At 41.3% G+C, this 25254-nt stretch overlaps 2 protein-coding genes across 6 annotated transcripts in view; one reads left to right on the top strand and one right to left on the bottom strand.

The window, feature by feature from the left end:
- akr1a1b (aldo-keto reductase family 1, member A1b (aldehyde reductase)) overlaps positions 1 to 16386 on the bottom strand; it is a 30669-nt gene extending 14283 nt beyond the window's left edge. Inside the window, exons 1-4 of one of the 3 annotated variants that reach the window (XM_078561035.1) lie at positions 16230 to 16386; positions 14766 to 14889; positions 9642 to 9734; positions 1290 to 1409 (exon numbers count right to left, since the gene is read on the bottom strand). In XM_078561035.1, coding sequence (XP_078417161.1) covers positions 1290 to 1409; positions 9642 to 9728 — 207 coding nt within the window. In that variant the 5' untranslated portion in view covers positions 9729 to 9734; positions 14766 to 14889; positions 16230 to 16386. Of the gene's footprint in view, positions 1 to 1289; positions 1410 to 9641; positions 9735 to 14765; positions 14890 to 15335; positions 15409 to 16229 lie in introns of those variants that run through there. The other 2 variants (XM_078561034.1, XM_078561033.1) reach the window with 2 other exon arrangements.
- A 251-nt stretch (positions 16387 to 16637) lies between these two features.
- The window catches only part of LOC144692336 (peroxiredoxin-1-like), an 82830-nt gene continuing 74213 nt past the window's right edge, over positions 16638 to 25254 (top strand). The window contains exon 1 of one of the 3 annotated variants that reach the window (XM_078561057.1): positions 16638 to 16761. The gene's annotated coding sequence lies outside the window, so the exon portion shown is untranslated. Of the gene's footprint in view, positions 16762 to 18910; positions 19188 to 25254 lie in introns of those variants that run through there. The other 2 variants (XM_078561059.1, XM_078561060.1) reach the window with 2 other exon arrangements.

The following is a 25254-nucleotide window of genomic DNA, read 5'->3' as shown; positions in this document are numbered from 1 at the left end:
GTCATTATTTGTTGCTCCAGTGTAAAAACAAAATTGAACCATCACAAGTTGGCCTGTAGGAGCCAACTGAAATTTTAAAAGGCCCAAGCTGAAGTGAACTTAAATTTCTAACCTTGCTATTTTCAAACTTACAAAAATGCAAGTATGTAATGAATATTTTTATATGGTTTAGTACATGTCACAAAGAAATTTATCTATACCAGTCAGGCATAATACAAAAAAAGTCCTTAAATTATAGACAGCATCTGGGCACTGGCTGATTAAAAATGGCTGCCAAATACCTTCAGGGAAACTGTAGCTCTATAGGGACAACATAGTTGAAACATACAGGCAAAAAAAAAACTGCTGCGTATCAGTCAGAAGCCAGTATTTGTTAAGTGTTTGAGAGAGTGTACTACTTTTCAGTTGAAAAAAATTAATGCACCTTGCAAGGAAGTCTGAAGATATGAAATCATAAATTTGTAGACTGAATGTTTAGATCATTGTGGATCTGCAGTTCACAGTAGAAATACAGTACCATAAATGAATATAATGTCGAACAGCGTAACCCAACTGTTTCAGTAATGTACTGTAAGCTTCTAACTTATAACATTAGTGTTCTCCAGAAGGCGGCTGAGAAACTAGGACTAAAGATAATTTGAAGGCATTCCCCAAAAGTTGGAACCAGCACACCTGAGAGATACTAGGCAAGTGTTTTGATGCAACAGTTAAACTCAGACTTGATCAAAAATGTCACAGTTTTTAATACTAACATTTTCAAAGTGATGGAGAATGACTAGTTAATTGTTACTTTATTATATAACTTTGAATAAGCCCTGGTCAGTTCATGGTAACTCTTTTTGCTCACCCCCAAAAGAAAATGGTATTATGGCAAATGTATTTGATTCCTGACGGTAATTTAATGGGGTGGAGGCCCGGAGCAGCGAGAGCAGGAGGGGTGGAGAACTGTCAGTGATTTTTCTTTTCAGCTATTGTTCTGCTGGCTCTGTTGGAGACAGTGGTCAGCCCTTGGCACTGATTTTATTAGGTCACACCACTGGACCAAGGCAAGGAAAAAAATTGTGCACACACATGTCAAAGGGCCTTTGAACCGATTGCAGGACTAGCCCATCTGAGTTTCCGTTCCTCAGTCACCAATGAGAGGGAGCTCAAACCCCAACTGTTCGTGCCAGCACCCGGGGGGGGGGAGTCACGGCCCACAGTTTGGGAACCCCTGTCAAAAAACAAACCCAAGCTCATTAACCCTATAGCATGGATCTCATCAATTTATTTAAATTCTTACATCATACCTTATCAGCACCAACATGCTCCTTAAAGGCCTCTCCAATGTTAACTTCGTTGTTGTATACTGCAGCACAGTCTATGTGACGATAACCTATCTTCAAAGCATTCCAGACAGCTTCTTTTACCTGAACAAAAAGAGCAAACATGATCATACATTGTCCAAAAGAGCAATTCCAAGACCCCTTGCAGCATGGATAAAATTCTATTGGGGAAGAGTTGCTATTTGAAAAATGTTTTAATCTCAACTCTGCCACTATGAAGAAGCAAGGCACTTTTTGGGAGGGAGGTTGGTGTGCAGTGGGTAAAAGAGGGGAGGATGATATGAAATGTAGCTAAGTTTGCTGACGCTATAAAGCTAGGTTGGATTGCAAGCTGTGAGGACACAAACAGCAAAGAGGTAGACAGGTTAAGCAAGTGGGCAACAAGGTGTCATCAGATGAAGAATAATGTGGGGAACTGTGAAGTTATTCACTTTGGTCATAAAAATTGAAAAGCAGGTTTTTTAAAAAAAAGACATGAAACTTCTAAATATTGATGTTCGGAGGAACACAGTTACATGCAAGTACAGCAAGGCAAATGGCATGTTGACTATAGCAAGGCGATTGGAGTACAAGAATAAGGTCTTGCAACAATTGTACGGGGCTTCGATGAGACCACATCTGGAGTAGTGTGCGCAATTTTGGTCTTCATATTTGAGGAAGCATGTTTGCATTGGAGGCAATATAGTGAACGTGAAAGGCTGAGTAAATTGGGTTCTATATTCTCTGGGATTTAGAAGAATGAGGATGATCTCATTGAGACATTCTAGATGAAGGGGTTGATGGGGTAGATACTGAGTTGTTGTTTCCTCTGGTTGTGGAATCTAAAACACAGGGGCACAGGCTAAGGATAAGGGGTCAGTCATTTTGGACTGAGACGAGGAGAAATTTCTTCAAAGGGTTGTGAATCTTTGGAATTCTCTACCCCGGAGGATTGTAGATGCTCCATCATGGAATATATTTACGGCTGAGATAGAAAGATTTTTGGTGTCTCAGGGAATCGAGGGTTATGGGGAGCAAGCAGGAACGTGAAGCTGAAGCCCTAAATCAGCCATGATCGTACTGAATGGCAGAACAGGCTCAATGGGTCATATGGTCTTCTCATGTCATCCCAAGGCACATTCACACATACTTGTATAGGTAACAGTATCCTGGTAGTTTTGCAGTCTATTATTCTAGGTATATATGGCCAGAAAGGGTAAACAAGAGCTTATTTGTTTGAACTGTAATCAATGACAGATAAACAGGACTTCACTTATTGGCGGATAACACAAAAAGGTTTGCACTGATATACTCTGTGCAACACATCTACAGTTCTAGCAAAATATGTAGAGGTAAGTCACTAATTAGTTAAAGTTCCAGGAAACTTTGATGAGTACCTGTTGACTTTTGTGATGTGTATACATTCTGAAGAGAGATGATCTATAAATAGATTTATGGAAAACACTGATGTCATGCACATGCACATGCACACAAACATTGTTGGCCCTTATGGGTTCTCCACATCCCTTACACACATTTTTTCAGCCAAGAGTTCAGGCTGATTGATGTTTCCAAAAGTGTACTATTGCTGTTCTTAGACATTCTACCAGGCATTGATAGGATATCCTAGAGGACTATTCCTTCTGTGATAGTACTGAAGAATTAGTCAGCCACTTTTCCCTATTGATGGGCATTCAACTTCCTCAGAAAATGACACACACCTGGTTAGCACACCATCTTTTCATCTCTGCACAACCAGGGCTCAATAATAACTCAGGCTGATAATGTCAAGTATATTCTTTCTTGTTCCCTCTGTACAAGTCAGTGAAATACATTTGGGGAATCTTGATATTTTTGTACAAATAAGAAATCTCATAGGGATATCATAAGAATAGTTAGAATAAGAAATGATTAGGGATTCGAGTCAACTGTGCGGGCACCAGGCCTGTGGTGATTAGTAAGTTTGCGGATGACACAAAGATTGGCCGGGTGGTTAAGTGAGGTTGAGTGTCTTGGGCTATAGGAAGATATAGGCGGGATGGTCAAATGGGCAGATAAGTGGCAGATGGAATTTAACCCTGAAAAGTGTGAGGTGATACACTTTGGAAGGAGTAATTTGACAAGGAAGTATTCAATGAACGGCATGGCACTAGGAAGTTCTGAGGAACAAAGGGACCTTGGCGTGAGTGTCCATAGATCTCTGAAGGCAGAGGGGCATGTTAGTGGGGTGGTGAAAAAGGCATATGGGACACTTGCCTTTATCAATCGAGGCATAGATTACAAAAGTAAGGAGGTCATGTTGGAGTTGTATAGAACCTTGGTGAGGTCGCAGCTGGAGTAGTGTGTGCAGTTCTGGTCGCCACATTATAGGAAGGATGTGATTGCACTGGAGGGGGTGCAGAGGAGATTCACCAGGATGTTGCCTGGGATGAAACATTTAAGTTATGAAGAGAGGTTGGATAGACTTGGGTTGTTTTCGTTGGAGCAGAGAAGACTGATTGAGGTGTACAAGATTATGAGGGGCATGGACAGACTGGATAAGGAGCAGCTGCTCCCCTTAGTTGAATGGTCAGTCACAAGGGGGCATAAGTTCAAGGTGAGGGGCAGGAGGTTTTGGTGGGGGTGGGGATGAGGGGAAAAACTTTTTTACCCAGAGGGTAGTGACGGTCTGAAATGCACTGCCTGGGAGGGTGGTGGAGTCAGGTTGCCTCACATCCTTTAAAAAGTATCTGGATGAGCACTTGGCACATCATAACATTCAAGGCTATGGGCCAAGTGCTGGTACATGGGATTAGGTAGGTAGGTCAGATGTTTCTCATGTCGGTGCAGACTGGATGGGCCGAAGGGCCTCTTATGCACTGTGCTTCTGATTATTCCTGCAGTGGGAATATTGGCTTGAAATTTAGTATAAAGACATGTTGCTCAGCAGAGCAGATGGAGCCTTAATCTGCATCTAGCTGTTTGATGCATATAGCATCAAACAGTCCCAGGTTAGTATCCAAAGTGGAAAAATATACTGCTCCCAAGGGTAAGCATCCCTTATAACAATGCACATAATGTACTAAAATTGGGAGGCCAAACATACACCAATGCTCACACAGATTTGCTTCAGTTTCAACTATACTCCCTCACCATTAAATGATTTGTTAATTCTTCACTAACATACCCAAGATAGTTATGTCAATAGCCAGTGTTAATTAAAATAATTTAGTTATGTTTGATGCCTCTTTTTAAGTTAACATTTTTAAATTAAGAGTACCAATAGAATCTATACTCTTCGCATTCCAAATAAAAACACATTACTACAATGCTATATAATTATAGGCTTTCAGAAAAGAGCACCTAGTCACAAGGGTCTACAAGATCATAGCTGTGTCTACAGTATACTGGGCATCAAAGGGTCAGTGCCTCGCAAATTCTCTTTCTTTTCCCTGTATTTGTTGAATTTACCAGCATATCATCTCTGTTGCTGTCTAATGAGAAAGGTCGCATCGTCTATTGATGCTTCAACACTAGGGGGAGCACTTCTCGCACATGCAGAAACAGGTCAGTGACATACTCAACAACATCCTGCCAGGCTGGATTAGGGAATTGGTTCTTTGGAACACAAAACCTGGGACTGAGAGTCCCATCATCTACCAACTGAGCCAGGCAGACGGTGGGGAAATTTCCTGCATGTTGCCATTAGCCTTCGAGTTGTGCTGTGCTCTCGTGTTCAGCAGCAGACAAAGCGTTGCTATCATGGGACCAGGATTACTGAGCAGCCGCCTGGGATTCAAGTCAACTGTGCGGGCACCAGGCCTGTGGTGCTAAGTGGACATGTACAACTGTTCCTGGTACCTGGCCAATTGGCATCAGGAGTTAAGTGTTTCAATCTAGACTAAACAATGACTTGGGTAGGAAATGGAAAATTGCCAATACTAATGAAGAGAGTGCTTTGCTAAGGCCAGAGCTGAAGGATGTCGTTGAGGCACTGTGCACAAACATTTACTCTACATTACTGACCCAGAAGTGCTCCTGAAGAGAGGGTAAAAGAGAGAGAGTGGGAAAATCATTTGTTCAGCTTTCCTGTATCACCTGAAAGAAAGTGCAAGATCACTGGTACATCTGAAAATTGAAAACTTCTTGGAGGGGGTGGGGGGGATGTGGAAATCAATGAACACAAGCTGGTCCCGTTTACTGTACTGGTCAGCCATTTTGTGGTGATCAGACTTCAAACATCACTAGGAGTTTAAGTTCATTTTTTCCACTCACTGTTCACCTCTTTTCTCTCCTTTGAGAAAAAAATATCCTCGGCTGTGTTCCAAAGTATACATCATTAAATTTTCCTGAAGCTATGCTAGAAAGATGATATACCAAGCTCCCATTGTTTTTTTGGGGAGATATGGGCAAGGAAGAAAGTGTGTTTTTAACTACCATTCACCATGATTTCTACTAAATTTAGGAGAATGAGGAAGGGCAAAATTTAAAAGCAATCTGTTTTTATGCAATCAGCTTATGAAAACACAATAGATCACACAGTGGGAAAATATACTAAACCAGACATTACCGAGATTTACTTCAGCTTCAATCTCCTCAGCAGCATATCACTTGCCAAATATAGGCAAACAAAAAGTCTTAGCTTGATATATCAGATAAGGTTATTTGTTAGAAGATTGATAGCTTAAATAGCAAATATGCATTTAAATGCATTAAAACCTGATTTACTGTGAAATGAATGTTTGTCACAGAAGAATTAGCTGATAATCAGATTATGCCTCAGAAAAAAAATCAATGACAGTGCCTTTTCAACCAAAACAAACGGTCATTGATTTTTTTTTGTTGTCAATCCTATTCCTCAGCTAAGCAGTATGAAGAGCTATAGGCCTAAAAGTTTAACTTATCCCATTGGGCAGCATATGTCGAAAAAGGAGACGAGTTGTTTGATGCATTTTTCTGTTTCAGTTTCTGAAAACAGACTGAAGAACTAAACTGAGACACATTTTCATCATTTAAAATGCTAGATGTGGCACTCAGGATGGTGTATGGCTTGGAGGGGAGCTTGCAGGTGGTGGTGTTCCCATGCATCTGCTACCCATGTCCTTCTAGGTGGTAAAGGTCACAGGTGTGGAAAGTGCCATTGAAGGAGGTTTGGCAAGTTGCTGCAGCACATCTTGTAGATGGCACACACTGCTGCCATGGTGCACCGGTGATGGAAGCAAGAGGATGTTTAAGGTAGTGGATGGGGTACTGATCAAACTAGCTGATTTGTCCTGGAAGTTGTCGAGCTTCTTTTTGGAGCAGCACCCACACAGGCAAGTGGAGAGTATTCCATCACATTACTGACTTCTGCCTTGTAGATGGTAGACAGGCTTTGGGGAGTCAGGTGGTGAGTTAATCACTGCAGGATCCCTAACCTCTGACCTGCTCTTGTAGCCACACTATTTATATGGCTGGTCCAGTTTAGGTCAATGGTAGCCCCCCCCTAAGATGTTAATAGATTCAGTGATAGCAATGCTGTTGATTAGGGACAGATGGTTAGATTCTGTGTCGGAGATGAGTATTGCCTTGCACTTGTATGCGACCGTTAGCTTCCACTTAGCAGCACAAGCCTAAATGCTGCCCAAATTTTGCTGCCTATGGACACAGACTGCTTCAGCGTCGGAGTCATCGTGAATGGTACTGAACATTGCGGAATCATAGTGTGTAATCATCAGTGAACATTCCCAATTTCAACCTTATGATGGAGAGAAGATAATTGATGAAGATGGTTGGGCATAGGACACTACCCCAAGGAACTCGTGAAGTGATGTCCTGGGGCTGAGATGATTGGTTTCCAACAACTGCAGCCATTTTCCTTTGTTCTCGATATGACTCCAACCAATGGAGAACTTTCCCCGATTCCCATAGACTTCAATTTTTCTGGGGCACCTTGATGCCACACTCTGTAAAATGCTGCCTTGATGTCAAGTCACTCTCACCTCACCTCCTGAGTTCAGCTCCTTTGTCCTTGTTTGGACCAAGGCTGTTATGAGATCAGGAACTGAGGGGGATCCTGGCAGAACCCAAATTAAGTGTCAGTGAGCAGGGAAGTGGGCATTGCTAACTCGGCTAGCATTTATATTGACCATCACCAATTGCCCTTTAAGTGGTGGTGATGAGCCACCTTCTTGAGGTGTAGATACACCTACAGTGCTACACTCTCTTACAAGGCATTTTGAAATATATGCATAAGCTGTCCATACATGTGGTGTAGATACACCTAGAGTGCTGTTAGGGAGGAGTTCCAGGATTTTGACCCAGTGAAGTGAAGCAATGGCAATAAAAATAACTTATCTTTTTATTTTCTGTTGGACTGTGGATTAAGATTACAACTGCTGCAGTTTGAAAGACATGTCCATTGGAATAGAATGAGATATATATACACAATGTTGCAGTCCTAGAACAGAGAGTGCCATGAAAGACAGGATGGTGCCGGAAAGGAGTCCTGGACCAAGGGAGCTGCCTGGCAACGTTTTAATTGGCTCCTGACCAGGTGAACAGGTTTTGTGTGAGGGCAATGCAGCAGAATAGCTCCTAGCCTGAAAGGAACAAGACCAAAAACCTCCTTCTCTTGTGTGTGGAAGATCCCAGTAATTCCACAATAATAAACTAGCTGGTTTTTTCTCCTCATATCTCTATACCTTGCTCTCTCTCTGAAAACCCTGTCAAGAGGCAAAGAGGAAATCACTGTTAGAGACATTGAAAGGCAAGTGCTCAACCAGTGAACTAAATACTGAAAGTGCTGGAAGACCACCTCGTGTCACAAAAACTGAAAGGACTTTGGGAGACATCGATCAAAATCAACCCATTGAATCCTGTACTCCGGAATTGGTGCTGTTAAACTGTTTTATCCCACCCTTAAAATCCAAGTTGCGTGTCTTGTGTGTTTTGTATGTGTGTGTATAGGGATTTAAGAAGGGGTAGAGTTTAGATTATAGAGTTAGAAAATAGCAGTTCATATTTCTTTTGCCACTGGTTAACAACAGTTTGATCAGTAAACAGTTATTTACTTAAGTTTACAAGCCTGGTGCTCAATTTCTGTTAACCTAAATTAAACAGAAGAAAAAAATCAAACCTGGATGGCATCACACTATTGTGCTGCGTTTTGGTACTTGAAAAAATGGAATCACTCTCCTACAAGGCATTTTGAAATATATGCATAAGCTGTCCTGACAGCTGAACAAATTTACTGTGAGAGTAGGCGAGCCATAGTCTACAGTCTAGGAAGGTTCCATATTCTGATACCCAGTACTGATCTCAGCCATTGCGCCATTAGGGGCTCAATAATGTGCTTTTTCTAACTAGGAAGATGTTTTGTTCATGGCATTTTAAGTGATTTGATATGCTAGTAGGAGCCAAGGTCATTCGAAAATGTGCCATTCTGTGCAGTAATTACATTTGTAACAGAGAATGCCATGTAGCAATTAACTAGTACAAGACCTGAACTTTCTGGCTGTATTAAATTCAGAAAATGACAAAATGACATTTAAAAGTCTGCGTTGGGAACTGTGGGAGAAGAGAGAATGCGAGATGAAGGAACTGTATTGAAAATGTACACTGGAGACATTCAACATTTAATACACAGTATAGCTTGGAATGGCCAGCAGTTTAGAGCAGCCATTGTGCAAGTCTCTATTGTTCTGTATGTGATTTACTTGTTAAAGATTGTGATAAATACAATTAGTAAATCAACTTGGAGCTTAAAAACAACTCGAGGGTGGTATTGATATTTCTATCAAAATAGTAGTGTGGAGTCAAGCAGTATAGAGGGCACTGATCATCTATGATTGCTGAAAATCTGCAAGGTACAAGATCTCTGTAGGTCAAAAATCAACAAGTTGACAGTTCCTAGTCATCAGGAACATGATGCTTGTTTATGGGGCGTGGAACAAGACCGAAGAAAGAGCGAGCAAGATAGAAGAGTGAGTATGTCATTAAAATACCCTAAACTTGAGGCAAAGGTTAAAAAAATGGCGTCCACTCACTATAAAATTAGATTTTTTGGAAATGTGCTTGTGTGGATCACAAATGAATGTAGAATCAGTCTCAGCTTTTACACATACTAATTCATGAGCTTGCTCACTATCATGAGAATGCTCACTATCAACTTGGTTCAATGAGTGGATGCCCCTTGTCCCAGCAAAGAATCAATACCATTACGAGAGGAGGAAGTTGGGGAAGTAAAAGTATGATGCCAGAATAGGACAACTACGCAGCCATACAAATCAAAGCAATCAATTCATTAGAAAAATAAAAACTGATACTGCTCAAAAGAAAGTCAATTAAATTTTGTCCATGCAAACATGATCATGTTACCTCGCCAGGCGGATTCTTCCATGTTCCCAACCCAATGAGGGGCATCTTCTGTCCAGTATGGAGCACAACATAATCAGGAGTGGCCATTTTAACCTAAAGGAACAAAAACATTTCTAAACACTCCAAGGCATGAATACATGAAGACCGTTGTTCAAATCTTTGAACTTCCTAATTCAAGGTTACCTACTCTTTTTTGAATATCACAGGGTACCAACTTCTTTGGCAGATAGCTAAACAAAGTGACTCAACAAATCAAGTTGGGGGTATGCATGCACTTGGGGGTGGGGTTGGGGTTGGGAGGCCCTCTTCCAACCAACTCCCACAACAAAACACTTCTCTTCTCCCCACCCCACCATTGGCAGTGGGGATATTCGGGAAAACATGGTCCATTTTCTGCATCTTCGGAGCCTCCTCTCAACAAAATCAAACATAGACAATGAAATTCATTACCATCTCCAATGTGCCAATTTAACTTTCAGCTGACTGAGGAGTGTATTTGAGGAGCAGGATCTCAAACTCAAGGCTAAGGTCATGGTTTACTGGACAGTAGTGATGCCCATGCTTCTTTATGCTTTGTAGAGATTTGGAAGACCTACAGCAGGAACCTCAAAGCACTGGAGTACAACCAGCAGTACCTTTAGCAGATCCTCCAAATCCAGTAGCAAAAAAGATGGTCCAACAGCAGCGCCCTCTCCCAAGCTAACTTTCCCAGCATCAAGGCACCAATCATTCAAAATCAACTCTGCTGGGCGGGACACGTAATTTGTATGTCTGACACCAGATTCCCAAAGAAATGGCTCTACTCTGAACTTGGTTGCAGCAGGAGACACCCAGGAGGACATTGGAAACACTTTAGGAATTTCCTCAAAGCATCCCCGAAGAGGTCAAATGCACCCACTGACTCATGGGGGACCCTGGCCTTGTGACTGATGAAAATGGGGAAGGCTCTTTCGAGAGACCTCATTGAAATTGTGCAGAGGCGAAGTTGAGGCATTGGAGGGAGTGCACAAACCTCCAAACAACTTATCTACCCAATCCTTCAAGCATCATCTGGCAAAGTCTGCAGAACATGCATTGGATTTAACAATCATCTCAGAATTCATCAAACCGCAGTGTTAGCAAGTCATCCTTGATCCTGAAAGGCTGCCTAAGGTGGAGTGAAGAACCACCCGAGTTCCCACAGGTTGCTATGCATCAAACCTTGTTGGAAAGTACATGCGTAGATAAGATTAAACTTGATCAAGATGTTCTCTATGGTTGAATAGTGCACCAAGAATTGCCAGGAAAGGTGCTAGCTGGAATGGTATTCGATCTGGTTCTTTCAGAAGGAAATAAAAGTTAGAACTTTTCTTTAATAGCATGGGGGTGGGGTGGGAAAAGGAAGAAAGTAGAATTAAATGTGTAGGAAACTGAGTAAAAGAACTGAAAAGGAAATAGGGAACATTTATTAGTCTATGCCACTCTCAAGACATTTCCAAGTGATGGATAGGGTCTTGGCCACAAAATGGCTTCAAAGTTTGCACAAGTGTGCAGAATACCAACATTAAAAGGAAAAGCTCATTTCTACTTCTTGTTACCTTTATAAACACTGCAGCTTGTGAGCTGTTGTCTGCACTAATTTTGGTTTCAAAGCCTGTGTTTTTTGAAACAGTACCTAATTGAAAAAAACCCCAAAACCTTCAGTTTTCTGGGAAGGGGTGGGGTGTAAACCTACATTTCTGGCTGTGACATTAGACTTTTGGGAAATCAACTTGTGACCTTAGGTTGCTAGGGAAATGGTAGCTGAATAGGGGAAAAAAACAGCACTCTCAGAAATTAGATTTTGGCAGGAGGTGGTCAGAGCAGAACATGAGGCTGATTCTGGGGAAGATGGGACCTGTACAAGCAGGATGGGTTGCACCCAGAACTGGGATCAATATCCTTGCAAGGGTATTTGCTAGTAATGTGGGGGAGGGTTTAAACTAGAGTGGCAAGGGATGGGAACCTGAGCAGGGAGACACAAGAGAGGAAAACAAAGATAGGAATGAAAGGCAGAAAAGTAGAAAGAAGTGAAGGCAGAGGAAACAAAGGCTAGCAGCAAATAAGGCCATAGTACAAAAAGCAGAAGTGCAAGAATGTTAAAAAGACAAGTCTTAAGGCACTATATCTGAATACATGGAGCATTCTCAATAAGGTAAATGAATTAACAGCACAAATAGATGTAAACAGGTATGATATGATTGCAATTACAGAGACATGGCTGCAGGATGACCAAAGCTGGGAACTGAATATCCAAGGGTACTCAATATTTAGGAAGGGCAGGCAAAAATGAAAAGAAGGTGGGGTGGTATTGTTAGTTAAGGATGAAATTAGTGCAATAGTGAGGGGGGATTTTGGCTCAGAAAATCTAGATGTAGAATCAGTCTGGGTAGAGCTGAGAAGCAACAAAGAGGCAGAAAACATTAGTGGGAGTTGTCTGTAAGCCTCCAAACAGTAGTGGTAAAGTATGAGACAGCATTAAAAAAAGAAATTAGAGATGAATGTAACAAGGGTGCTACAGTAATCGTGGGTAGCTTCAATCTACATATTGACCGGGCAAATCAAATTAGCAACAATACTGTGGTGGATGAATTCCTGAAGTGTGTACGAGATCGTTTAGACCAGTACATCAAGGAGCCGACTAGGGAACAGGCTATTCTTGATTTGGTATTGTGCAATGAGAAGGGGTTAATTAATAACCTTGCTGTGCAAGGTCCTTTAGGGAACAATGACCATAACATGATAGAATTCCTCATTAGGATGGAAAGTGAAGTAGTCCAATCTGATACTAGGGTCCGAAGTCTAAACAAAGGAATCTACAAAAGTGAGACGTGAGTTGGCCAAGTTAGATTGGGGAACTTCATTAAAAGGCATGACGGTGGATAGGCAATGGCTAATATTTGAGCATGCATTGCAACAGTTATACATTCCTTTCTGGCACAAAAACACAGCAGGAAAAGCGGCTTAACCATGGCTAACAAAATAAATTAAAGGTAGTATTAGATCCAAAGAGGAATCATATAAAGTTGCTAGAAAAAGTAGCTAGCCTGAGGATTGGGAGCAGTTTAAAATTCACCAAAGAGGACCAAGTGATTGATTAAAGAGGGGAAAAATAGAGCATGAGTGTAAACTTGCAAGGAACATAAAAGCAGACCGTAAAAGCTTCTATAAGTACATAAAAAGAAAAAGATTAGTGAAGACAAATGTAGGTCCCTTACAGTCTGTAACAGGATAATTTATAATAGAGAACAAGGAAATGGCGGAGCAATTAAATAACTACTTTAGTTCTGCCTTCATGGAGGAAGACAAATAACTTCCCAGAAATGCTAGGGAACCAATAGTTTAGTGAGAAGGAGGAGTTGAAGGAAATTAGTATTACTAAAAAAAAATGCTGGAGAAATTAATAGGACTGAAAGCCAATAAATCCCTAGGGGCCTGATAATCTACATCCCAAGGTACTAAAGGAAGTGGCCAAGGAAATAGTGGATGTGCTGGTTGTCCTCTTCCAAAATGCTCTAGGTTTTGGAACAGTCCCAGCAGATTGGTGGGTGGCAAATGTAACTCCACTATTTAAAAAAGAGGGAAGGAGAAAATTGTGAATTATAGACTGGTTAGTCTAACATTAGTAGAGAAAATGCTAGAGTCTATTATAAAGAATGTGATAAAAGGACACTTAGCAAATATCAATGGGATTAGTCAAAGTGGATTTATGAAAGGGAAATCATGTTTGACAAACCTAATGGAGTTTTTTTTTTGAGGACGTAATTAGCAGAATGGAGAACCAGTGGATGTGGTGTATTTGGATTTTCAGAAAGCTTTTGATCAAGTTCCACATAAAAGAGGTTAGTGAGCAAAATTAAAGCACATGGAATTGGGGGTAATATATTGGCACGGATTGAAAATTGGTTAGCAGACAGGAAACAGAGTAGGAATAAATGGGTCTTTTTCAGAGTGGCAGGCGGTAACTTGTGGAGTACCGCAGGGATCAGTGCTTGGGCCCCAGCTATTCACAATATACATCAATGATTTGGATGAGGGGACTAAATGTAATATTTCTACGTTTGCTGACGACAAAATTTGCTGGCAATGTGAGTGTTGAGGAGGATGTTAAGAGGCTTCAAGACAATTTAGACAAGTTGAGTAAGTGGGCAAATGCATGGCAGATGCAGTATAACGTGGATAAGTGTGAAGCTATTCACTTTGGTAGGAAAAGCAGAATAGCAGAGTATTATTTAAGTGATAGATTGAGAAATGTTGATGTACAAAGGGACCTGGGTATCCTTGTACACCAATCTCTGAAAGCAAGCATGCAGGTGCAGCAAGCAGTTAAGAAGTCAAATGGTATGTTGGCCTTCATTACGAGAGGACTTTAGTACAGGAGCAAAGGTGTCTTTCTGCAGCTGTGCAGGGCTTCATCAGACCACACCTGGAGTAATGTGTGCAGTTTTGGTCTCCTTATCAAAGAAAGGATATACTTGCCATGGAGGGAGTACAGCGAAGGTTACCAGACCGATTCCTGGGATGGCAGGATTGTCATACAAAGAGAGATTGGGTCAACTAGGCCTGTACTTACTGGAGTATAGAAGAATGAGGAATCATCTCATTGAAATGCATAAAATTCTGACAGGGCTAGACAAACTGGATACAGGGATGATGTTTCCTCCGGCTAGGAGGTCGAGAACAAGGAGTCACAGTCTCAGGATAAAGGGTAGGCCATTTAGGATTGAAATGAGGAAAAACTTCTTCACTCAGAGGATGGTGAACCTGTGGAATTCTCTACCACAAAAGGTTGTAGAGGCCAAGTCACTGAATATAGTTAGGAAGGAAATAGATATATTTCTGGACTCTAAAGATGTCAAGGGGTATGGGGAGAGAGCGGGAGTATGGCATTGAGATAGATTTTCAGCCATGATCATATTGAATGGTGGAGCAGGGTTGAAGGGCCGAAATACTCCAGCTCCTATTTTCTATGGATGTGTACGAGCGGTGTTTGTTAGACAGCTAAAAAACGAATGAAAACTTAAGACTGGGTTTAGCAGCAGGAATAGTAAAATAAAATTCCTCTCGCTGCTTTAATTTTTAAACAGAGCCAGCCATAGAGTGTACCTGGGTTTTGCGAGTGGCCAGATGAAGGTGACTCTGGGGATCTACATGATCAGGACTGTTGTGACTGAGCTAAGGAGGTTCTGCAGAAGTATACTCCTTTTTGGTGATAACTGTATCCTTGAAACTTGGATGGAATAAAATCAGTAGTCAAAGGTGACTGGAGGATCAAGTCGTGCATGAGAAAAAAGGAGTGGAACTCTACTTGAGGAAGTCAGAATTGTGAAGGACTTCATGCTGCACATTGTGCCAAGGGGACTGCCAGTAAATCCATGATATCCATTTTTGTCATATCAGCTATTTAAAGTGTAATTTATAGTTTCTATTGAATACAATTTGGCAATTAATTCATGCTTATGTTGATTTTGGTTTGATTGTTAAATTATTATAAAAAGTGAAATCTTGTTCATTGGCATTTTTTCCCCATAAGGATTGGCTGGGAAGTTTGGTTCTTTTAGTTTGTTGGTCTCCAAGGGGATCATAACACCTTGCAGCAGTTTCTGGAGATTTGCTTTGGCCTTAAAAATAGGATTAAAATTTTTTGCAAACTACCCCTTCAAAACTGAATCATACCATTTGCAAATACAGGGCATTTCCAACTCTCTTGAAATATTTCATGTATAGGTTTCAAAGCAGACCCAGGGATCTGAAAAGAAAAGGTCAGCAGGTTTCAAAATTTTTTTGCATCAGCTGATTATTAATGAGCTGTTTTCTACAATAATCACATTATTTTAGGCAATAATGCCATCTCTTGGAAAAATGGGCAGGGGGCCATTGTGAATATTTAGATGGGTCCCCACATAGCTGTTTAAAAAAGTGATTAGTTAATTTCATTGTGAAAGATATTTATCAGATTATACTGCTGAGTTGAATAAAATAGTTGCACTGATTGGAAACTAGATGGGGGAAAAAGACAACATGCATTATGTTTGCGACTGCATTGTAGTAAAATATAGCACTTCTACAGCATTATTCAAATTTGATCAAAGAGGAAGAGATCAATACAACAAATTTCTCTTATTAACATACATAATATGGCTTAATGACTTTTTGTCTGCCTACAGTTGGATTATTATTCTAGATTAAAATGTGCTGCATGAATGAAATGTATGAATGAGACAAGAGGCGGCATAATATGATCACTTCACATATGCAACCACACCCGATTTCCATTTAAAAGACTGTGATCCAACAACTCATTCTTAAGTCATACGGACTCGAAACGGTAACTGTTTTTCTCTCCACAGATGCTGTTAGACCTGAGTTTTTCCAGCATTTTCTGTTTTTGTTTCAACTTACATTCTGAATGAGATTTCTTCTAAATTCCAACCGCAACACATCAATAATAAAACACTATAACAGCCAGCTACTCCTATATCAACTGAGTGCAGCAAATGTACTTGCTCTGAATTATTCTTAAATTGCAAGGTATATGTGCAATTACCGAGTCGAAATGCCCCCAAATACCTGTTTAGCAATGCTGGTGTTGTTTTCCCGTTCCGCCAATATCACTATGACTGTCAACAGGAGCAGTGTCTGCTCCTTTAAGCAGCTGAATGAACCAACCAGACTATTTCCGCAACCTCAGCCTCCTCAGTCACATGACTAACGTGCTGCTTCCGGAAAGGTGCGTCACATGTCTTCGAACGTCATTTGGCAGACTGAGAATTATTTAAAAATCTTTTTTAGAAGATTGAAACATTTTAATTGTTCAACTGATGAAGGACGCGAAAGAGAAACGAAATATCTCGTGTCCACCGTTTTTCAACTGGAGGCGCATGCGCAGGTCGGCCGTCGCTGCAGAAGGTCGGCGAACGGGGGCGTGTTGCGCATGTACGGGTCGGCGAAGGGCAACGCATGCTCCGAGATGGTATGTTGCGCAAGCGCGGGTCGTGGTGTGTGGGGGAGGGGTGCTGGGGCACGCGGCGTTTGCGCGGGTTTAACGGTTTCCAGTGGAGGGCGCGAGGCGGTGAGTGAGGGCGGTTGGTGATAACGGCAGGTAATATCCAGCCTCTCATGCAGATTACAATGAAAAAGGGCTAGTCTTTATATTAAAAAAAGTCAAAGAAAATGATACGAATCCCCTGACTCTTCGGGTAACATGGGCGTCATTAAAAAACGGTTTCTACTATTGACTCGTAATAAAATAAACGTCTCTAAACCTTATGCACTGGCCCCGATGACTAATTATCACATCACTAATTAATCACTTACCGGAATCACTAATCCTTAGCCCCAATTGCTAACCCTAATAACTAATAGATCCTACCCAGAGAGTGGTGAGAATGTGGAACTGGTGTGGTTGAAGTGAATCACAATGATGGATTGAAGGGGAAGCTGCATAAATAAACCCATGAAGGAGGGAGGAATATAAGGATTTGCAGATGGGGTTTGGTGGCGGTTCTGGTGGAGTGTTCAGACTGGCATCAACCAAATGGCCCATGCCTGTTTCTGTTGCCATGCTTGGTGTATTTCACCCTTGCAATGCCCAACCTCTTTCATGACACAGGTTCGTCGTGTTGTCAACCATGGTGAATAACCGCTTCAATCGGTTTATGACTTATGACATGCAATTTTAATTCAGGCTCATGTGGGGAATTCGCCGTGGCTTTCCCATTAGATGAAATCACCAGAAGTTAAAATAGATCCTTGATGTTCCATCTCTCCTAGGAGAGATAAAGCAGAGATGTCTGCTTCCTGTGATTTGGACCTTGTTTAGTTCGATAATGCCCAATTTTTCTCAGGACATGAATTGACTATGTGGGAAGCCCTATGACATTGTTGGGAAGTGAGGTGATTTTAATGCCTGGACGTTATTTCTGTTTGACTGACTGGCTGCTCTGGGATTCAGCCTACTCACGTGATGCACATAAATCTGGTCTGATTCCTGTGCTCCTTTATACCAAGAATGCATCTCTTAAAGTGAGGATACATTTTTTGGGTTGATTTTATTTTAACTTGAGCAGCTGCACAGGACATTTTTACAACAGAGATGAGCCAAAGGGCAACCTCCCACTTTTCTGATGCTCACCTGGAGGTCCAAGTGGAGGAAGGAAGGGAGGTATTGTTCTCAGGAGCATCTCCAGGGCCACTGGTCAGAGGTGACTGGCAGGGGCAGAAAGCACCATCTTCCCAGGACTTGACTTCACTGTAGAAAGATGATCTGTGGCCAGAGGAACAGCAGGGGTAAGGACAGCTCTTCACCTCCCCACCTTTCTCAAGTGCACCTGAACACACTCCTTTTATCCTCTTCACCACCACTCAACAATTCCCTCCCCTCCCCATCATACCCTTCAAAATTCAGTCATAAGAGCATACTACAAAGTCTTCCCTTCCTATTCCAAGCACACTCACCTTTCTTTTCCTCTCTTCACACTACACATGAACAGGAATCTCTTCTCATATCTTACCACTTGCACAAGCACCAGCTACTCCTTCTATTGCTTAAAAAAGACACATATTTGGTCAAGTGGACTTGCCAACCAATCAGCACTCTCTTCTCATACAGTATAGATATGTTGTTTCCCCTAACATTGGTGGTTTCTTGCGAATTCACCTGATGAGTGCAAGATGAAAAGCTTCGACAAAAATGGCTTTTTTTTTTCAGCTCAAGTTCTGTACTACCAAATGACTACTCCTTGTATTCCTTCCTCACTTCACATTTCACATGTTAGGCTTGACATTCATCACATTCCCATCCATATTTCACTTTGTTTCTTCCCAAGTTCTCAGTGCATATACTATTTGCACAAACCCAATACATCTCCACTTAAGTTCTCAGCATTCACTCACTAACTCTCGCCTCTCTTTCTGCAGAACAAAGCAGGTCATAATGCCAGGGATTTAACCAAGACTGGAGGAGGAGTTCCCAACGTCATTGCTCTCACTCAAGCAGAAGAAGCCTTGAAGATCAGTGACCCAGGCAGAGTCATGAGTGTTGGCATGGAGAGGCTGGCACCTTATCTGAGTAGCATGACCATATATTAGTTGTATTATTTCAGTCGCTCAGCAAATATGCAACAAGGTTTCCATTTTCAAGCTGCATTCTCAAGCTTGTCACTTGTAAATTTGTCCATTTTGAAACTGCCATCCTAACTCTTGCTCTTTTTCTCTTATTTAGGTTCTAGACATTAAGAGGTACAGTGCAAGATACCTTGGAGGAAGACAGTCTTTCTGAGGATGCTCTGTCAGTTGCACCATTTCTCCCAGGCACCACTTGGACATTGACATGCTGCATGGGTTACATGCTGAGGCAGAGGGGTCTACATGTAGTGAAATGCAAAGTTTTTGAGTGAATAGGGGGACAGAGACAGCTCAGAGAGAGCTCAATGGAGGGAAATGCCCTGTCCCAGTACTGCTGAGGAGGTCAGAGATGAGGGGTAAAATCTTTGCTGTGGGCTTCTGAACCTGCCGTCAGGCTGAAAGGTGGGTCAGAAACCCGCATTGTGCGAGAAACAGACACTCATTGTGATTTTCCATGAGTTTAGCAGTTCATGGCCGGAGGGCAGGATGGTGGGCGGGCTCTCAGCTGGAGGGCCAACCAGAGGCCTTCCAGCTTGAAAAGAGCAGCAGGCTGCTAAGTGAGCTAAGTGAGGGAGAGTGTGCTTCAAAATGTAGGTGCCCTCTCTCCAAAGTTTTTAAATTTAAAATAAAACATTGTTTTTGCAGCCAGGCCATGACAATGGTCGGGGGAGAGGAGGGTGTGGTGGGAGCCTCTCTGTAAAGTGGCCTGTGGCAGCTGCAGCACCCAAGCAGGCAGGGAGGGCCTCTGGGCCTGCCACTGGGAGACTGCTTCCAGGCAGCTAAGTCTGCCCCTGCTGCCCAATGGGGGAGATGGTGTAAATCTTGCACTGGGCTGTACCCATATCTGCAGCAGGTCTTCAAGGTGGACAGCCTCTAATATGTTAAAACAATGTAGGTAAGGGAAGTCGTCAAGTCAGATCCGTAACTTAGGGATAAGGATCGGCTCTAATGACTGGGTCGGTTGGACTGGAGTGTGAAGTGGGGCTGGGCACATGTTGCGGCTGGAAAATCTTAGGGCAGAATTTTGCCCTCGGATGGCGGGCGGGCCCCACCGGCTTGGCGGCGGGCAGGCAGCTGAACTCTGCCGCTGAAATGGGGCCGGCCGCCATTTTGAGTGGGCAGGCCAGTTAAGGTATGTGCTTCCTGTGTGGGGGAATGGAGGGATTCCACATCTGTCAAAGTGTGCTCTTTCGCGCATGTGCGTGAAAGAGCGCACTGCTCCCTGAGGCAAAGTGCTGTCTCAGGGAGTTTAATGACAGGTAAGAAAAGTCAAAAAATAGAGAAATATTAAAATTATTAACATGTCCCCCTCATGTGACAATGTCACATGAGATGGGACATGTCAATAAGAAACACATAAAGTTTAATAAATTTTTTAAAAATGGACATGAAACTTCATCCCGCCAGTGGATGAAGTTTCATGAATAATCTGGAGCCCGCTGGGGCTCCTGGCCTGCCCGCCAGCCTTAAATTTGGACGGGCAGGGTCTTTAACAAGGTTAATTAGCCTGTCAATGGCCTTAATTGGTCATTGACAGGTCAGCTGTCCGCCCGCCTTCCTGAAGATTTAAATGGACCAGGATGACGTCGGGTGTTCCTCCCGACATCATCCCGGGTCATTTTTCCCTCGGCGAGTGGGCCCTGCCCCCAAATAGCCGTGGGGAAAATCCTGGCCTTAGTCAGCCTCCTGTAATTGACCTTAACTGACACTTAATGAATTGCTGTTGGTCACCTGCCACGTGCCCTGCCACCCGGCAGGATGGAGCTGGGGAACCAGCGCATACTGAATGGCAGTGCTATTTTCCAGTCCCAGCAGGGGCTCAAAGTCCTGTTGCCTCAACCATGAAAAGAAAACTGCTGGCCGCACATTAGCAGTCATACAAGGTATTGTAAGGCCTGCCAAGGAATTTTACAGCAATGGCTGAGAGTGTGAAGGAGTCAGCTTTCATAGATGTTGTAGTGTAAAGTTTTTACTGGACTAATAATCCAGAGAATGTAAATTCAAACCCCAGCATAGCTGTTTGAGAATTTGAATTCAGTTTTAGAAGCTTGGAACTAAAAAGCTGATATCGGAAAAAGTGACCATGAAACCGTCAGAGGGTTATAAAAATCCAATTGGCTCACTGTCATCCTTATCCAGTTGGACCTGTATGTGACTCAAGTCCCATAACAATATGATTGACTTAAGCTGCCTAGCAAGTCACTCAGTTGTATCAAACTGCTACATCACCACCTTCTTAGGGTTTGTCTGTCTGCCTACTTGTAGTTACTCCTACCAGGATCTCTGCTGTCATGGTATACGACACACTTGGCTATTACTTTACATAACTATGAGGATTGTACTGTGTGAGGTCCTAGACTCTCCACAGCTGACTGGCCACTTGCCTTACTCAGCATTGTGACAGGTGTCACACACCTTGCTGATCTCTGCCTTTTGAGCCATTGTCCTACTAACTTTGGATTTTCTGCCTCTTTCGCCCGTCCTAGTCTTCATGCACTTGAATGAGTGACGTCCCCAGACACTCCAGCTGTAGTTGGTGAAGCCAAAGGGCAACTAGGAATTGGTAATAAATTGTTGGTGATTCTTACATCCTGAAAACAATTTAAAAATAATGAAGCCAGTTAGCTCATTCACACCCAACCTGAATTGCACTGATTCTTATACCTAAGGCAGTAGCACATAATGAGTGATCTTCTGAGTAAAGAGCTCTCATTTACAGGAATCAACAGGTATGTTAAGCAGAAACTGACCAAGTTAATGCCCAGCTTTGCAGCATGTTTTTATTGGGCAATGATGTAAGAGTGGACTCTTGGGTGCCACTGAGACTTGTGGAAACAAACCTAGTTGATAAATGAACTTTTAGAGAATTGCTTTTGAAACTAGAAGCATAAAGGTAGTGAAAATATTTGAATTGAAAATGAACAGGGCATAAAGTGATTCACTTCTTTATTATACGCTAAAGAATAAAATCACAACCAATTGGAATTATAAGCCAATTTTGAAATAAATGACCCAGTAGTACAGAAGGAGATCATTCAGTCTATCAAGTCTATGCCACATTAGTTACTTTTAAGGTGTAGATAGTGTATAGAAACGTGGCACAAGCCAGCATCCCATAAAGAACAATGAGATAAATGATGACCTGTTCTTGATGGTGTGGGTTGTGTGATAAATGCTGGTTAGCACATTAAAAAGTCACCCCATCTTTTCTTTAAAAACTACTATTGGAGCTTTTACATATTTTTGAGGGGAGTAGACAGAGCTGCAATTTAATGTTGCATCCAAAAAATGGTACCTATAACAATACAACACATCCTTAGTACTGAACGAGATACTAGCTTAGATAACAAGAATAGCAACCAAAGCAAAAATTAAATGCTTCACATAATACAGGTTGAGCTGTTTCTGTTCTTTTTAGGAAAAAGTCACAGGGTGAACTTTCTTTAACTATGAGTACTATTGAAAAGGTTTTTCTTTTTTGACCTCATCCTGCTCTTACACGTTGGCAAGCCCTGTCCTTAAGTTTTCAGCTCGGGTTTTTGAGTCTGTCGAATAATCACTCGACTTGCACTGTTGAGACTTGTGAAAAAGAAAGTTGATGGTTTGCTTTAATTGTTAACTATCCTCAGATATCTCTATGGTTATTTGTTTTGCAAGCTCTTTGAATTCGTACTTTCTTGGTTCTTCCTTTTTCAGTTGAAAAAGTAGTTCTAATATAATCATTTTTAAGAATTCAAGTCTTATTTTGATCAGATAAAATGTTCTTGAATTCTTTCATTCTCTGCACTGAATATTCACTTATCCTTTCCTCTGCAGTTGGTAGTGATAAATATTTCAATGTCTCACTCAGCATAAATAGCAGTGAGACTTGACTTTATTGATGTTGACTGAGACTATATGTATCGATGATGTAGCAGCAGTTTGTTGAGATTGTCAGTGCCCCCAGTTATTATGAGCTCCGCTTTAGTTGCTGAATATAACATTGCGTTTAAAGTCTTTGGTTCTGTTAAAACACCTTTAACGGAAGTTGATGTAGTTCCAGTAGTCACTTATTCATCTCTATCCTGAAACCTCATATTCATCCTGAACGCATTGCGATTTATGACCAAGACTGGACTTAGAAGATCTTTAAGTGCAGTTACTTAAAAAAAACAGCTTTGTTTTAATGAAATCTCAGCTGAGATGACATTGGAATTCGCGGTTTGCTCCCACACCTCTTTTAAAGCTGTCCACAGAAGTTTGCAGTTGAAAAAGCTAATTAATAATTTTTCAGATATTCACTAAAACTATGATAGTTGCTTATTAGGTTGATTTGCATTGGTTAAGGAGATTGAAGATAATTTAAAAACAAAAAACTACTGCGGATGCTGGAAATCCAAAACAAAAATCGAATTACCTGGAAAAACTCAGCAGGTCTGGCAGCATCGGTGGAGAAGAAAAGAGTCGACGTTGAAGGGTCATGTGGACCCGAAACGTCGACTCTTCTCCACCGATGCTGCCAGACCTGCTGAGTTTTTCCAGGTAATTCGATTGAAGATAATTTAGTCTAATGATATATCCAAATTTGTTGAAGGATACCATGAAAGCCAGTTGTGGGCACTGGCTGTAGACTTGCCAGTTGCGATATTATAGGACTGAAATCTTGTAAATGTACTACTTCTATTTAACAAGGAATGCCATTCCAATTCAAGTTCACTTCTATAATGGGCAAAGTATTGGCAAATACTGATAAAACCTGCGCTAAACTCGTGCTAACTTGGTATTCTTTCTGATGTCTGTATTTGAACTCAGCTGACATTCTGACTATGTACATTTTGAAACTGTAAAACTGCTTCAACAGCAATGGAAAGTTCCTTGATGCTTGACATCCCAGAGATTCCTGTTATGTTATTTCATAAATCCTGACCCTGCATTGTCTTTGCCAGTAACTGATATGTAGCTCCACTGGCTAGTACCAGCAAAGCTGGACCTACTAGTCTTTGAAGCATGATACAATTATTCTGCTTGTTTATTATGGGATTTGCATGTTAGTTCACTGTCGCTTTTATAAAGCACCTTAAAACATTCCACAAGACATCCAACGGTTTCATTTTTGAAGTGCAGTCATTTACGGAGGCAAACAGCAGCCAATTTGTCTACAACAAAGCCCAAATCACAGCTAATTAGAGGAATCACCAGATAATTTTTTGTGAAGTTTTTGAGTTCACTACTACTCGAGATGTGAGTACAAAATCTTGGATGACACTTAGTGTGGTGCCAAGGATGTGCTTGCACTGTCAGAGTTGCAGTGTTCAGATGAGACGTTAAACCAGAATCTGATTTTCTATCCCCTGTCTGTAAAAGATCCCTAGCATTAATTGAATAGGGAGTTCTTCCAGTCTCCTGCCAACAGTTTTCCTTAACCAACACCTAAAACAGATATAAAAACAGAAAACGCTAGAAATACCCCGCAAGTCAGGCAGCATCTGTGGAGAGAGAAACATTTAATTTTTCAGATCAATGACCTTTCATCAGAATTGATGCTGCCAGACCTGCTGAATATTTCCAGCATTTTATGTTTTTATTTCAGATATTCAGCATCTGGAGTATTTTGCTTTTGACCTAAAACATATCCTGGTTGAGTCTCTGATTGCTGTTTGTAGGATCTCACTGTGAGCAGATATGCTGCCAGGTTTCCTACATTACAACAGTGACTACATTTCACAAGTACTTAATTGTCTTAAAGTGATTTGGGACTTCCTGAAAATCACAAAGTGCTTTGGAAAATTGAGCTAGCTAAGCCAAATTATATCTGCCATCTCTGCTTAGTGATATCTTGATATATTTACACTCATCCTGGCAGAGTGCACAGTGATTAATAAAATAAAACGTAATTCAAAGAGATGCAATGGAAGTGTGAACGCATTGGTGAATTATGTAGTAATTTTTTTATAAGCTACTATTTCTAAAAATATTTAATATTTAATTAAAACATAACAATTTTAAAACAAAGCATAATACATTAATAGTGGACCAAGGGAAAATAATGCTGTCTGAATTTCTAAAAAAAATCTTTTCTTGGCATTTATATTTATACGCATATGAACTCAGTGTAGTATAAACTTATACTTAAAATTGTTCTAGTGTTGCCTTTTGATCTGTACAGTTAGGTAAATAGTTGATGGTAAAAAATAATTCAGCATGAATTAACTCAAAGAAAGAGTTTGCATTTATAAAGTAACTTTCATATCCTCAGAACATTGCAAAGTGCTCAAAAATATAAATCAATTTTAAAAGTATAATCGCTTACAATATACACATATGATGTAACTATTTTTCATACAGCAAGGTCATGCAAACAGCAATGGGATAGGCCAATCAATGTGTAAGGCCCAGATTTTGCTGTCAAAATATCAGTCTAATGGTACTTACCATTATTTAAACATAAATTTTACATCAGGATAGGGTAAATTCCATACCCAGTCATTGT

Source organism: Cetorhinus maximus, chromosome 17 (assembly GCF_964194155.1).
Source record: "Cetorhinus maximus chromosome 17, sCetMax3.hap1.1, whole genome shotgun sequence".
Lineage (NCBI taxonomy): Eukaryota > Metazoa > Chordata > Chondrichthyes > Lamniformes > Cetorhinidae > Cetorhinus > Cetorhinus maximus.
Note: the sequence above shows the minus strand (reverse complement) of the source record. Positions and strands in the feature narration are given on the sequence as shown.